This window comes from Equus caballus, chromosome 1 (assembly GCF_041296265.1).
Source record: "Equus caballus isolate H_3958 breed thoroughbred chromosome 1, TB-T2T, whole genome shotgun sequence".
Taxonomy (NCBI): domain Eukaryota; kingdom Metazoa; phylum Chordata; class Mammalia; order Perissodactyla; family Equidae; genus Equus; species Equus caballus.
This window is the reverse complement of record NC_091684.1, coordinates 87,236,402-87,253,169: the sequence shown is the minus strand read 5'-3', so window position 1 is coordinate 87,253,169 and position 16,768 is coordinate 87,236,402. Positions and strand designations below refer to the sequence as shown.

At 35.9% G+C, this 16,768-nt stretch overlaps 1 protein-coding gene across 3 annotated transcripts in view; it reads right to left on the bottom strand.

Moving 5' to 3' along the window:
• Positions 1-16,768, bottom strand: part of LYST (lysosomal trafficking regulator) — a 180,101-nt gene that overhangs the window by 138,076 nt on the left and 25,257 nt on the right. For all 3 annotated transcript variants that reach the window (XM_023634282.2, XM_023635402.2, NM_001308950.2), the window contains 2 exons: positions 13,883-14,081; positions 1,257-1,347 (listed from right to left, as the gene is read on the bottom strand). In XM_023634282.2, coding sequence (XP_023490050.1) covers positions 1,257-1,347; positions 13,883-14,074 — 283 coding nt within the window. In that variant the 5' untranslated portion in view covers positions 14,075-14,081. The remainder of the gene's footprint in view (positions 1-1,256; positions 1,348-13,882; positions 14,082-16,768) is intronic.

Below are 16,768 nucleotides of genomic sequence, written 5' to 3'. Positions count from 1 at the left end.
TCTACAGTAGATACCAAATGTTCTCCTAGACTGAGGTTAAAAAAGTTCTTCATTCAAAATATTTACTGAGTGTGCCATGCACTGAACTAGGCACAGGTATAGGCATCACTGTGTCATCCTCAGTGCCTGGAACCTAGGGCCCGACATGCGGTCAGAACTCAATACCTATTTCTTTGGGAAATGAATAAATCTTCCTTTCTAATTAAAAACATAATGAAATTGGCATTTCCCTTTGCAATAATATGTAAAAAGACCTATTTGAAAAATATAGTTGCAATTTAGAGTGAATAAATAAAAATCTGCAAATAAAAGATATGTGCTTTAATTAATAGAAGGAGGGGGAAATTAAAAGGAGTCTGACAAACTCCACCTATGCAAAAGATGTAAGTCATGAAGGCAACTTCCCCAAAGAACAGTAACCAGATTTCTTAAGTGATTAACAATTTGTGAGTTCTACACATTCAGAAGAAAATAAGAACAGAGAGCTAGTGAACCGACAAATAAGCAGGAAAACAAGACTATAAGACTTTAGATAACTCCCTAAAAAGAGAGCGCCGTACCAGAAATGTATTAAAAATGCACATATGGCATTAAAATACAATACAGAATGATTTTTTTTTTTTAAACCTGAGAGATCCTTAAACGTCTCACAATTCACATATCCCAGAAACGGTCAAGGGGGAAAACTGTAAATCCCTCCACTGAAACATTTAAACTAAATTTCATACACTTAATACAATATATGTTTTTTTCAAAATGAGAAATTAAAAATATGTATTGACCTTAAGTGGAATCATTCTACCAAGCCTTGAAACAAAATATTACTTCAAATTTATCCTTTAAAAGCAACATTATAAAAACTAAACTGCAAAAGTCATTGATAGAGTACTGGTAATAGAAAGCACTCTTTAAGCAAATTAACTTTTATGTCTTTCTTCAAACTTTGCACTGTCTATTTCTCAGATGTTATGCTGCATACCTAGATTTGCTCCTTTTGTTAAGTGTTCTGCTTCTTCATATATTTTCTCATCATTATTACACTGAGTAATCCCCTAAGAAGCACCATGGTTTTTGTATTATTAAAAGAAACAGAAATGCGTTTGCCCATAGAATTTTTCATTTTAAGTATCATACTAATATATATTGTTCTGAATTTGAACTGTATCAACCATAAGGCAGAAATAACTTTTCGAGGGACTTTTGTGCCCAGTGGAATTTTGATGACACACGTGATACGATAAAGAAAAGAAACATACCTGTGGCCTTTTCTTCTTGAACAGGTATCTTCCATACCAGTGGAAGGAGTGACAGAAGAAGAGTAAGGAGTTCTTCTCTACACGTCAATGCCTGTATTAGAAACAAAACAATCCTTTATGTTCTGAGGTCCTGAGACACATTAATTCCTAATACCTTGTCTTAAATTGGACCAAAAATCCTTTTTCTTGAAAGGTTGCATTTGAGAAGCTAAGAATCAAATTAACCTATCTTAAATCCAATTAAAGCTGTGATACTTTTCAATTTATAAGCCTTTCCAGTGACAGAAGAATGTAAGAGTATTTGACAGTATTTAGCACATTCTTGCTGATTTTTCCAAAAAGAGCTGTTATTACCACCATGCACATTGCAAGAATTCCTCACCTATGAGAAAACAAATTTGCTAGGTGAAAATGAAAAGTTAAGCCCTATTAATTAGCAAACTAATAACATGAAGTTACTAGAAAAACATCAAGTCTTCATGCAGTTAAATGTCAAAGTCAGGGGACACAATTTTAAAAAGAGAAATTGACATTATTAATAAATAATATATAAAGAGAAAGACTGATTAGTCAAGGTAATCCAATAAATATTTATTGACTGCACACTACATCCACAGCACTTACTGTCTTATCCTTTCTGGAAGATATGGTCCAAACCCTGGAGAAGGTCCTCTCATTTGGTCCATAAAATACGTTACACACAAACAGTTAAAGAACAATAGAAGGCATGTAGGATGAGAAAGTACCCACGTGTGGCACAGGAGTTCAGAAAAAGGAGCAATCATTATCAGTTAGAAGTGTGGAAGTGGGACTGGAGCTAGAGAGCAAGACTTGGAACACTTAGGACATGGGTGGTCAAGGAATTAATGACAAATCAACTTTAAATTTTTCACATCAATCCGTAGGGAGGGAGTCAGGGTGATATAATCAGACTTGCTTGTTAGAAAGAACACTCTAGCCACTTCTGTACAGAGGACAGAAATGGGGGCAGAGGGGAAGGGATCGATCAGTGTTAGAGGCAGGGAAACAATAATTCAGATGAGAGATAATGATGATCTCAAGTGCTCTGACGGTAAAATTGAAAATGAGGAGATATATTTGAGAAACTATAGAGGAGAAGTGAAATGACTTGCAGTTGATTATCTACGGGGTATAAGGGAGAAAAAGCAAGATGTAAAAGAACTCGAAGGTTTCTGGTTTAGGTAACTAGGTGACGGACAATGTATTTACCCAGACAGGAATTTAGGAGTGCTATTAGTTAGGAGTGCTAAAGATGATGGATTCACTTTTTAGATATTAAGTTTCAGATGTCTGTGGGATATCCAAATGGAGAGAGCCTTTTAGTAAACAGTTGGATATACAGATCTGGAGCTTAAGAAAGAGATGTGAAGTAAACAAAAAGACTTGGGAGTCCTTGGGGCAGAAGTCACGGACATATGTGAGACCTCCTAGGGAGAGTATGCAGAATGATGAGAGAAGACTGATGAGAAAGGAGCTTTAGAGAACATTTAAGGAATTAAGGATGGTAGTGCTAAAGAGACGCCTGAAAGGAGACTGAGAAATAGCTTCCCAAAAGAGAAGCAGAACCAGAGAAATCAAGGGAAGAGAATAGTTTAGGGAAAAAAAGTGTTAACTGGGTCAGGAGTTGTTCTTTAGCTGTGTAAGATGATGGCAGAAAAGCATTTAGCAAGAAGAGGGTCACTAATGACCTTAACAAACACAGTTTTAATGGAGTGATTAGGATACAAGTCAGATTACAATAGGCTGAAGAGTTGAAGGGAATGAGAAAGAAGAGACATACCATTCAGACTATTCCTTCTAGTATCCTGGTTATGTTATGAAGAGGCTCAAAATTCTTCAAAAGTAAAATCTAAGCTCCTCTTCAGGCTTATAGACCTTTCATGACATGATTCCTATTCACTTGTCCAGTTTCAGCTCCCACAACCACACCTGACCCCTCATCACATGTCCAGCTCTTAAGGGTTTCCTGAACACCACTGGTGTTTGTACTCCCTAATACGTCTTCCTCACAGACACTGCTCTCACAGTGCTCCTGTCACCATCCTCCCATCTGCCAAAGGCCAACTCATTCTTCAGGTCTCAGCTCCTCTGTGGGGAGACTTCTCTAATACCCGCTTGGTACAGTTAGGTTTCACGTTCCTGATTTACTACCAGTACAGCAATCAACTTGCTGACTGTTAATGTCTGAATGCCAATTTCCCTCTTTTACTCCTTCAATAAATACTTATTGAGCCCCTATTCTGTGCCAAACACTTTGGACGCAGTGGTGAACAAGGAAGACAATATTCACATTTTCACAAAGCTGACACTCTAGCAGGGGAGACAGAAGATAATGGGTACAAATGAGAAATTTTCAGACAGAATGCCGTGCTATGAAGACAGTTAAACAGGGGAAGGATTACAGATTGATGAAAAGGGAGACATTTAGATAGGCTATTTAGGATGAGCCACTTGAGCAGATAATTGATGAGATGGAATCCATGCAAAGATTTGGAGAAAAGGGCTTCTAGGAAGTATATAAAAGGTTGGAAACGGGCTTGGCTTTTTCATAGAATAGCAAGCAGGCCAGCATGAATAGCAAGGGGGAGAGTGTTAGGAGATGAGGCTGGAAGGCACAGGTCAGCAAGGTGGACAGTGCCAGATCTAAGGTGGCCTTGTGGGCCATGCGAAAGAGTTTGGATTTATCACTAAATATGATAGGAAACTTTTCTAAACCTACTTCCCAGTCCTCTCTCAGAGAATGGACTCCAAGCTGGGGCCCTAGTTCTTAGCAATCATCCTTCTTTTCTGCTGCTCAATGTTAATAAACATTATCTGCATAAATGACTTTAAACTCTGGATGCAAAGTAAAAATTGTGCCACAAAGCCCCATTTTCATGTGCGTTACTTCGAAATTAGCAAGACTAAAGACGTCTAGATAACATTTCCATGTACAGCTCATACTCAGTATGTACCTCAACATTTTTTAAGATGCCAGCAAAACGTATATGGTCTTTAAAAAAGTGTAGACCAATTTTGAGCACATTATTCCTGAGAGTCCTCCTTAATCTGACTCTTTATGTTCAGCAGATGAACTAACAACATTCTAATGGAGCTTGCAGAAACCTCAAAGGTGTGTGAAGAAGGGCTACAGACATGCTGTCCTTCTAATTTAGCCCTTGCTCCACAACAGGACACTGGTAAATCATCGTTGCCACATCATCAAGCATTCCTGCCTCCTGGCATGACACACTCCTTCCCACTTAGCTAAAGGATCCCTCACTACCTTAAAGGCCCAGCCCCAGCAATACCTGTTCTGTGAAGCTTTTCCCCCCACACCAACCCAAGGTTACCGTTCCCGCTCAGGACTTCATGCCTTTTTCCCCCGTTTCATCCACGTGGATTAATTCTTGGAAACCACGGGTTTTTCAAAAGAATGAGATTGAAGCAAGCACAGGTTTTTTGTTTTTTGCCACCTCTGCTGGAATTGCGGTCCTGAGGAGGACACCCCTCACCTCCCTGCTGCCCAGTACAACAGTGGGGGCAGCTCTCTCTAATCCTCTGGACGTATCACTTTTTTACGTATCATATATTCCCAGATTCATCTATCCTTTCAAGTCCCAAAGAAATCACATAGTAATTCTATCCTTTTGCAAGTCATGAAATCCTTTTCTCTTATTTGTGGGCACCCTGTCAAACTAGAACTTGTAGCCTTCTGTTTCAAACTAAGCTTTAGTTTTATCTCCCAAGGTCCTAAGTATACACAACAGTCAGAGTATCCAGAGGTGTTATCTCATGCCATCCAAGTGGAAAGTTCTCAATGTGCCATATTAGGCAATGTATGTCATAAACAGATCCATTCCCCGGCTATTCCTACACTGTCCAATCTACAGAAATCACATTACTTCTCATTTAATATTTACATTTTTATGTTTCCCTTCTGCAGGGAAAATGACTGTCATTGCCTTTTTAAATTCCCCATAGCAAGAATAAACAGTAAAATTACTCTCATTCAGGTGGTAATTTTCCAGGTAAATTCAAGAAACATATTTTAAGTACCTACCAGGTGCCAGGCACTGTCCCTTTCAGTACTCTTCTGTTTAGACTGGATTTTACATTAACTGCCTGTCCTAGTCATCCAGAAGTAGTGGTGGCAGGATGGTTGAGAAAGGGCAAGTGAGTCAGGGGGAAGGGCTGAGATTCCAAACCAGACGGATGCCTAGGAAGCTGCAAAAGCAGGTGGGCACCAGATCAGTGGGGTTCAAGGACCTCAGGATGACATGCTAAGGAACTTGGACTGTATCCAAAATGCGACAGAAGACTACTCAAGTTATTTTAACTGGTATTAATGGTATTACTTTAAATCAGCATTTTGACATGCTAATTAAGTCTAATTTTCCAGAGATAAGCAGAAATACATGTGTATGTGTTAAGTCCTTTATTTCTTCTATCAAAATTTTATTATTTCTATTATATGTGTCCATGCACACAGATATGAATATTTCTTCATTAGTACTGTAAATAGAATCTTTTTTCTTTTATTTTCTAGCTGTATAGCCATACCTAAAGTAAACAATGTAAGTTTGTCTTCTATAACTTTGCTGAACAATTATCTGGATGAGCTTTTGGATTTTTCTATACATCACTTTAAAAATGGTATTTTTATTTCTCCATCTTTCTCATATTTAGCTGTCATTACTTTCATTTTCCACTTTACTATTGCATGTTTTTAAAACATGGTATCAAATGGAAATAGTAATAAAGGGTTATTCTTATATTGATTCTATTGTAAAACATTAAAAATACTATTGGTTTTTCTACTTTTTGTATATGAAACCCTCTAATCTTATTTTTAGAGCTTTTGTCAAGAATAGATGAATTTTGTCAAACGTTTTTGATATCTCAGTATAGTACTGTTTTTCCCATGATGCCAAACATTATGCTAATAGTTTTTCTTGAATTAGACCAGGGTTGCAAACTTTTTTTGTAAAGGGCCAGGTAGTAAACATTTTAGGCTTTGTGAGTCATATGTGGACTCTGTTGCATATTCTTCTGTTTTAATAATCCTTTAAAAATGCAAAAACTATTCTTAGCTTGTGGGTTGTCCGAAAATAGGTCACTGGCAGCAGGATTTGGCCAGCAAGCCACAGCTCACGGCCCCTGTTGCCTGTCCTCCCAACAAAGAATGGTTATTAAATAGCTATAATACTCTTTGTTAAGATTTCAGAAAGAATTTAGGTGGTACCTAGTAAACACTGTCAGACAAAAGTACTACTAGGAATCTTGACGATTGTTCCACACAAGCCTTACCCCATAGTAGAGAGAAGTCTGTCTCAAAAACAATTACAGATGTGGCTTTTGGGGAATGGCATGAACTCCATTAAGATTCAGAGGAAACCCACAATATTTTTAAAGAAAGTTGTAGTATTAAAAAATATTAACAGCTTGGACAAAAAGAAACATAGTTCACAATGCAAAAAGACCTCTGGGTCCCCACTGGCGACCCAGGAAGCAGAGTGAAAAAGCTGCAAATTATGGGCCATCTATTATGGAAAAGAAAAGACACCTCAGAGGGTGGAGCCAAGAGTCTTGGAGAACCATGGATTCGGGAACTACTCCCACAGAAGAAAAACATATTCCCCGCCCCTAGAATAGGGGTGTGACAACACATGCTTGACTGGATTTCAGCGGATCAGTGATGTGCCTCCCATCACTTTCTTTCTTGAATACAAGTATCTATTGTGGTTAACATGCCCCCATCTCATCATTGTACATAGGGTGTGTGTGTCAGATAACTTGTCTTTTTAGTTCACAAGTCTCTCAGTGAAGAAGAGCTGCAACAAAAGTACTGCACCTGGAAGCCTCATCTACACCCAGAACTGATGTATACGACAAGATCATGGACTTTGAGCCAGATGCCATGATGGGATGATACTTTGAGAGTCCTGGGAAGGAGAGAATGTGGAAGGAATGCTAATAGTTGTGGCCAGAGAAAAGACTACAGTAGATAAAACATGGTCATAAATTATTTCCTCTCATGAAGTGATGGAGTCTATGTTCCCATCCCTTAATTCTGTGTTGGCCTTGTGACTTGCTTTGATCAATAGAAGGCAGCAGAAGTGATGTTATGTGACTTCTTGCAGCCTCACCCTCTTGGAATGCTTCCTCCACCATGTAAAGAAGCTGAGTGTAGCCTACTGAAAAATGAGAGGCCACATGGATGAGAACTGAGGCAGCCTGGCCAACAGCCCCATCCAACAGCCCTCAGTCTTCCGCCAGCTGACTGCACATTCAGATGTAAGCACAGCTGACACCACAAGGAGCAGAGGCAGCTATCCCAGCTGAGCCTACCTGAACTGCCAACTTACAGAATGATGAGCAAACAATTCACTGTTATTTTGTGCCATTAAGTTTTTGAAATGTGGTTTGTTAAACCACAATCAACTGACAGACTCATTGCTCCTATTTACTACCCTGGGTGTAAAGGGAGATAACTCAATGGATTATCTACCCTCTGTGGATAGCACCATTGTCTAGTGGCTAAGATTTCCACTGCAATCATATTCTCACTACTACAAGAAGTAGAAATGCCTGCATGCCCCACACTCCCTCATCCCTGCCAGACTAAACATGCATAGATAAACCTTGGCATGTGTATAAACAGAATCTGTAGAACTAGATGTAGTATACTAAAAGTTCGCTTGTTAATACCTTTACAGTATTTAAAAGTTTGCATTACTCTCCTACTAAAACAATTCTCTTTAATAATATTACCAGTGACTTAACTTGTCAAATCTGAAGAATAATTTTCATTGCCTATTTTGTTGCCTAAAAACCTCCCCAATGTTTTCAGAATAAAATTAAGACTCCTCAATACAGTACACAAGGCTTGCCATCACATGGCCTCTGTCTTCCAGTCTCCTCATTAGCCAAACCCCACATGCAGCCTTTGCTCTAACTTCCCTCAACTACTTGTAGTTCATGGAATGTGCTGTTCTTTCTCTTTCTCTAGCATCCTTGCATTTGCAGTTCCCTTGGTCTAATGCTTCCTACCTCTTTACATTGCTAATCCCTACTTAGAGATGTCAATTCTCTAAGAATCACTTCCTGATGACCCTTTCCTGTACACCCTTTCCTGTACTTTTACACTGTTTTGTCATCATTTTTTTGTTTATCTGTCCATCTCTTCAAAAGCTAAGAGCTGCTGGTAAAGGCAGTCTCTGTTCTTTTATCTCTGCATTTAGCAGAGATGCTGGCACGCAGTAAGTGCTTAATGGTCTCCTGAATAAAGCAGTGAATGAACTGTGTAGCCACACTTTTAAAGGTCTAGTATTTTTCTATTATACTTATTTTATATATTAGTCTGATAGGCCATTTATGTAGTACTATATATTAAAGTGATAAAACTACAAAAATGTAGGAAGAATAAAGTAGTCTCTTACAAGAAAATAGCTGAAGATTAAAGAAACCTATTATAATTTTTAAAGTATATTTTGTTCATAAATGTATAACCTCCTTCAATAAAACTTCATATTTTACTAGCAAAATAAGTAACAACTTTATAGAACATTCACAGAGTGTGAACAGGAATGAAAATTATACATACTGAAATTTTAAAAGTAGTATTTACAATGCAAGATTGTGTATACTAGTTTAATTTTGGTATATTGTGTTGGTAATAAATCATTTTAATTTTCTACTCATTACATCAGAATTAAGCTATACACATTCAAACTCAGGGTATAGAAGAAATCAGAAAACATTATTATCAAATATTACACAGAAACAATAATTTTTTATGTTGGAAGAGATCTTTTAAGTCACCCAACTAGATGTATTTATGTTACTGACAAGGATACTGAGATATGGAGCAATTAAGTCACTAAAGTTACCCATGTAGTTGATACTGGTACCAAGATCAAAATCAAAGATAATTGTTACTTTTTAGGCTGGGTCAAGTTTCTTTCAAAAAACTTGTAAGAGTCTGTCCATAAACTTCAACTCTGCCATCTATAACCATTAAAAAGAATAAATTTTTGCTATTTATGTGGACTGTTTTTTTCATTAGAATAAATAGATTAACATCTCTCTGTATAATAAATCATGACCAAATGGGGTTTATCCCAGGAATGCAAAGTTGCTTCAATATTTAGAACCATTTACGTAATTAACCAACATTAACAGAATAAAAAAGAAAAATAATATGATACTCTTAATAGATTCAGAAAAGGCATCTGACAAGATCCAACATCCATTCAGGATTAAAAACTCTCAACAAGTCGAGAAGAGAACTTCCTCATCCTGATAAAAGGCATCTGAGAACCACCTAGAGCTGATGTCACATTTAATGGTGAAATACTGAACACTTTCCCTCTAAGGTCAGACACAGGCAGGATGTCCACTCTCATCAGTCCGTCCACCTTTGCACTAACAGTCAGTGCAAAAGGCAAGAATATGAAATAAGAGGTATAAAAATTGGAAAAGAAGTGAAATTATCATATTCACACATGACATGATTATGTACATAGAAAATCTTAAGGAATCTACAGAAAATTTTCAAAATAAATGTAAATAAGTTAATTTAGCAAAGGCACAGGACATAAGGTCAGCATACAAAAATTAACTATGTCTATGAGCAACAAACAACAGAAAATAAAAATTGTAAACGCCATTTACAATAGCACCAAAAAATAAAATATTTAGAATAAATTTAACCAAAAAACATGCAAGACCTCTACACTGAAAATCACAAAATATCGCAGAGAAATTAGAGAAGACTCAAATAAACAGAGATTTATATTATGTGCATGGATTGAGAAACTCAACATTGTCATCAATTCTCTCCAAACTGATTTCTGAATTCAGTGCCATCACAACTGAAATCCTAACAGGCATTTTTGTAGAAATAATAAGCTGATTCTAAAATTTATATAGAAATGCAAAAGACCTAGAATAGTCAAACATTCTCAAAAATGAAGAACACATGGGAGAATTTACACCACCTAATTTCTAGACTTACCATGAAAGCCACAGTAGTCAAAACAGTATGGTATTAGTGAAAGAGGAGAGGACAGACAAATGGAGCAGAATAGAGTCTAGAAATAAACCCACATTTAAATGTATGGTCAATTGATTTTCAACAAAGGTGTCAAGGTTATTCAGTGGGGGAAAGAGCAGACTTTTAAGAAGAAATGTTGCTGGAACAACTGGGTATCTACACAGGCAGGAGGAGCCGAAAGGAAGCGTAACTCCTATCTCCCACCATACACAAATATTAATTCAAAATGGATCACAGACTTAAAAGTAAAAATAATAACTAAAAAGCTCCTAGAAAAAAAAATAGGAGAATATCTTTGTAACTGTGGGGTTGCAAAATAGAGATTTCTTAGACAGGATACAAAAAGCACTAATCACAAAAGAAAAAATGTCTTCTAAAGACATTGCTAAGAAATGAAAAGGTAAGCCACAAAGAACATATTTGGAATCCAACAAAGACTTTTATCCAGAATACATAAAGAACAACTACAACTGGATAATGAATACCTGGACTTTAAAAATGGGCACAAGGCTTAAACAGACATTCACAAAAGAAGATATATAAATGGGGCCAATAAGCACACAAAAAAGTGCTCAACATCCTTAGTTGTCAGAGAAATGCAAATTAAAACCACAGTGAGATACTACTTCATATTCACTTAGAATGACTAATACTAAAAAGACTGGCAATGTCAAATATTAGAAAGGATGCAGAACAAGTGGAATTCTCATAGATTGCTGGTGAGAATGAAAAGTGGTACAACCACTTTGAAAAACAGTTTGGCAGTTTCTTCTAAAGTTAAACAACTGCTCTTTGACCCAGCAATTGTATGCCTAGATATTTACCCAGCATAAATGAAAATATATTCACACAAAGACTTTTATAAGAATGTTCACAGCAGCTTTATTAATATCAGCCAAATGGAAACAAACCCAAACGATTAAACAGGTGAACAGGTAAATAAATTGTAGTATATCCATACAACAAAATACTAACCAGAAACAAAAAGTAGGGAACTACTGATTCACAAAACATGGATGAATCTCTGAGACACAAGAGTACATACTGCGTGATTCCATTTATGTAAAGTTCTAGAACAAGCAAAACTATACTTAGAAGTTAGAAATCAGAACAGTGGTTATCTTCCAGTGGGGAAAGGGGAGGGGTTGACTGAAAAGGGGCATGACAAAACCTTCTAGGTAGGTGGAAATGTTCTAAACATTGATCTAGATGGAGGTGACATAGATGTATATATATTCGTCAAAACTCATCCAACCAGACACTCAACATTTGTGCATTTACTATACGTAAATTATATACCAATAAAAAGTCTGATTAACACTCGATATTAACTATCTATTAATAAATATATACTAATAAAGTCCTTGTACAAAAGGACTGCAGTGGAAGGGCAAGGGCTTAAACTGCCTCTTCTCCAGAGTACCCACGAAGTGTTCCTATCCATGAGAAGCACAGATACAAAAGCTAAAGTTCCTCCTGAAATGTACACCTTTGAATCTAGTGTTTTGATTCTACCTTAAATGAATAAACCAGAGCAATTAAATGCCCCTTAAAGATCCAAATGATCATTCTCCATTTTCTGGTATAAACAATTAAATGTTGATAAGCCCTATTTTTTAAATGGCTATTTATTTTCACTCTTCTTCTACTGTTCCTGTTATCATTCCTACAGACATTCCAAAAAGTGAGTGATGAGGGAAAAGGGGATAAAAAATATTACCAGAGGAAAAACTATTGTTGCAACTATGACTTCAATGATTTCAGTCATTTCATAATGCATTAAAAGATACTTCATGACTTAGAAAGCATAAAATCTACAGACGGAAAGGAGATTAGTGCTTGCTTAGGGTTGAGGGGAATCGCAAGGGGAAGAGGAGCGAGAGCTAAAAAGGCAGGGGGTTTCTATTTGATGTGATGAAAATGTGCTAAAACTGACTGAGATGATAGTTACACTTATCTTTGACTACACTAACAACGATCAAATTGTACATATGAAATGGGTGAATTCTATGATATGTGAATTATCTCTCAATACAGCTGTCAAAAAAATCATAAATTTTGATTAAGATTGCATTGGAATCTATAGATCAATATGGAGAAAACAGACATCTTTGCAATATTGATTTTTCCAATACATGAAAATTATGAGTTCTGCATTTATTTGGGTCTCCTTTCATTCCTCTTCACAATGTTTTATAGAATTCTATACAGAAGTCTGTACGTATTTTATTAAAATTTATTCCTGGGTACTTGATATTTCTGATGCTATTTGCATAGCATCTTAAAAAAAAGAGAAAGCAATGAATTGTTCTAATGTGGGGTAAGAAGACAACAGAGCATAATATACATATTAAAACATCAAAATTTTGAAATAAAAACACTACACATGGTCTAATAAATAATTTTTTCTGATTTTTAAATTTATTAAAAAAGTCATACAAATATATAAAAATTAAGTTACATTTAGTCACATTTAATAAATCACATTCATGAAAAATAATAAAAATACATAAACCTGCAAATATTCTGGAAAATTCCATTACAGGTAGACACCATAGTGAACAAATATTTCCTGATTATATTTGTTAGGTGTCTCAGTTTATAGTGAAAACAGAGGCACTGTGTAATTTTAGTCTCTATAGTTACCCAAATATATGTACTTATTAGCAAAATGCTTTCATAGCAAAAAAATTTTAACAATGGTTAAGTTTACATCTAAAGTAACATTTAAAGTGTTTAAAAATATCTGTCATATTGATGCTACCATGACCTTATTATCTTCTCAAGTTAAATGAAATATTATTATCTAACTACATTAATCAGTCTCCTGAAAGCAGATGGTACAGTTTTTCTTTCATAAAATAATTATTTGTTTTCTACTAAAATGAAACAAAGGTATAAGTCACATTTAGGCTTCAAGTTAACCTTGTCTGGGTTATTTAATATTTCTGCATCTCAGTTTTTCATCTACAAAAGGAGGTTGGATGAACACATCTCTATAGTCCCCACTAACTTTAAAATCCTGTTAATTCCATAATAAGGAAACAGCAAAATGCCATATGGTCATACAATACTTTAAGCAAACACAATAGTGTGCAAAAAACTAGATGTATACAAGCTAAGGGACTCAGTAATTACTAGTTTACACAAAGGATTCTCTATTTTCACTCCAGAATGAGTAAGCTCCCTAAATATAATTTATGCTAAACTTTTCAAAAACATATATGGTGTTTATTGAAAGTGCAAATTCATCATGTTTTTGAATCATGATCTTATATCTCTACCAATAATCGTAGTTATCTCACACTGATATTAGGATAAAAACCACAGTATATATAAAGCCATTTTAGAAGAAAGGCCATTTGTAATTCTAGATATTTCAGATAATTTGAAAAGTATCCAAATAAACAATATGTTCATAAATTGTGCTACTTTTCTTTATTGGAGTGATGTGAGAAATAGGACTTGATCTCAAAGAGACTCTTAGAAACTATGTAACCCATAAATTATGCACCTATAATTAATTATAATATACTAATGAAAAAATTATTTGATATGAAAATGTTACCTGATCAATGATAGAATTTAGCTTGGTTAGTAACAGAAATCCTCGGCCGTGGACAAGGTATTGTCCAAGGGTTGCCATGTGCGTCTCCTCCTCTTCTTCCTCCCTGGCCTCCACCCTCTGGACCACTGCATTGCAAAGCCGGTTGACATCGGTCAGAAATTCACGTGCCAATGAGTTACTGTCGGTGCTCATGACCGAGCTATAAAATAAATATCACAAAAAAGATTAGAAAAACAAAAATGTATGTTTAAAACAATGTCTTTTTGTTGTTTGTTTGTTTTTAACTAAAGACTGACTTTGAATTACTGGGCATCGGTACTTAACTCTATAATCTTTTTGGACATAGTTCTGACCTGGTCAGGTACTCCTTAAATAATCCTATATGGCAGAAATTAGTCCTGGCTGTGAAATGCCAGAGCATAACCAAGAAGGGGTAAGTGAAGCACCCAGACAGAAAACACTAGTGAGTGGTGGCAGTTAAGGCAGATCCAGACTTTCTCCCTTAAATAGCCTCACCATAGAATAAAAATGAACCCATTACTTATATTCTTGCTCTACATGGTTTAAAAGATAATGAATCTCTTAAAAATATAAACTGTTTTCACTTGATAAAACTCACAATCACTGACCCACCCTCCCCACACACTGGAGTTCAGTTAATGGGTGGAACAAGGGATTTACCACCAGGTGAATAAAAACTGAAGAATTCTAGCAGCTAAGGTTATGCCACTTCACTTATTGCTTCACAGTCGAATCAAACAAAGGGCAATATGACATTACCAGATTAAGGAAAATAGTAAGGTAAAGCAGACAAAAGAGAGAAGAAAACACAAACATAAAGTAAAAAAAATGTATAAATCTTCAGAAAAGGAAAAATCAAGAACAATAAAATCCTCAAAGAACTTCAAAATAGTTTTATCTTAGGGCTAAAAGTAATTTTGAGACATCCAGTAACTTTAAAAATTTTTTAACTTGGAGAGGTTAAATTAAATGTGTGTTGTGGAGTCTTCCTTCACTCCCTTCTCATCATCATATGACAATAACAGCCAGGTTCTGAGCCCTAATCAACTGACGTAACCTGAGTCAGGAGAAGCCAGCAAACATGCTGCCTGCAAGATATGACTTGTGTGGTACAACTTGCAAAGAGGCACTGGGCCAATAAAGTTTTCTTTCTCCCTCATAGGAATTTGAATTAAGGAGCACAGTTATGCAGAAAAGTATCATAAAGATGGGCCTGCGGTGCTCATTCTGAGGTAGCTGAGGCTCAGAAGAAGCCAACTGGGTGAAAATGAACCAAAAGGATACAAAGAGAAGCAAATAAACATGAAAGGGAGAGACCAAAGAAATTCCTAATACTACTTTGGTTACTGTTCATCCTAGGGCTTGATGGTTTAATTCTTGGATTCCCATCAGAATTCTAGGTATTATTACAGTAACAATCCCCTCTTTAGTATAAAATCATCATTTTAAATATTATTGGACATGAGGCAAAAGACAGAAAAGTATTAAAAAAATTACACATACATCACTTATTATCCCAAAATGCAGCAGTGATCTCTATTATATATAATATTGATTCTTTGTAAGCTTTCATAGGGTAAAATTGCTCCATAAATCAAATAACTTAATTTGTATTCAGTCCATATTTATCCAACTTTATTAATTTATTTCACCTAATCTCTTACTGATTTTAAGATACATAATTATCTAGTGTACCACTAAAAAAGAAAAAACACTGCCAATTAAACTATAACACAAGGCTTTCTTATCACTTAAAATTTTCCATACAATATCACCTGGCCCATGAAAACCATCCACTACGCAACATTTTTTAAGAGTGCTATACTATTGTTCCTGAGATTTTCTTCCAAAGATGCTGACATTGTTCTATAAGTTTTGATGCTGGTACTTTCTTGATCTTACCAGATGAAATCAGCAGAAAGTTTCAGAGAACAACCAGGAAACATTTAAAACTCATCAGATATAGTACCGACAATGCATTAACTCAAATGAAGCACTGACAATGTGAATAGCTATGACCAAGTTCACTCATGAGCAGGCAAGAACAACTCCTTCACAAGTGCAGTCCACTGGTGCTTATAAGACACCATCAATTGCAAGGCACACTGCAACTTTACAAATATTAAAAACATGAAAAACTAAAAAACCACGGTAATAATTAGAGCCCATCAGGCTGGCCGGGTGGCGTAGCAGTTAAGTTCCTGTGTTCCACTTAGGCAGCCTGGGGGCGGTTCGCCAGTTCGGAACCTGGGTGCAGATCTACGCACTGCTTATCAAGCCATGCTGTGGCAGATGTCCCACATATAAAGTAGTGGAAGATGGGCACAGATGTTAGCTCAGGGCCAGTCTTCCTCAGCAAAAAGAGGAGAATTAGCAGTGGATGTTAGCTCAGGGCTAATCTTCCTCAAAAATAAATAAATAAATAAATAAGGCCTATCTTCTAGAAATTAAGATAAGGGAAATTAACATAGATTTTTAAATACGACAATTAATGAGGAAATAATTTCAACCCCACTTTCTAAAATCACAAGATGCCATGTCAGTAAAAAGCATAATATATGCAGAAATGTATGTTTTTCCTGATCTAAAAACATTCATAAAATATATACACAGTTACATAAATATTTTATATAAATGATCTGTTACGTGCTTTGTTTCATTAGATATTTTGGAAATCTATTCACATGAGCTCTCTCTTACTCTTTTTTTTTTTTTTTTTGAGGACAATCAACCCTGAGCTAACATCTGCTGCCAATCCTCCTCTTTTTGCTGAGGAAGATTGGCCTTGATCTAACATCTGTGCCCTTCTTTCTCTACTTTATATGTGGGACGCCTATCACAGCATGGCTTGCCAAGCAGTGCCAT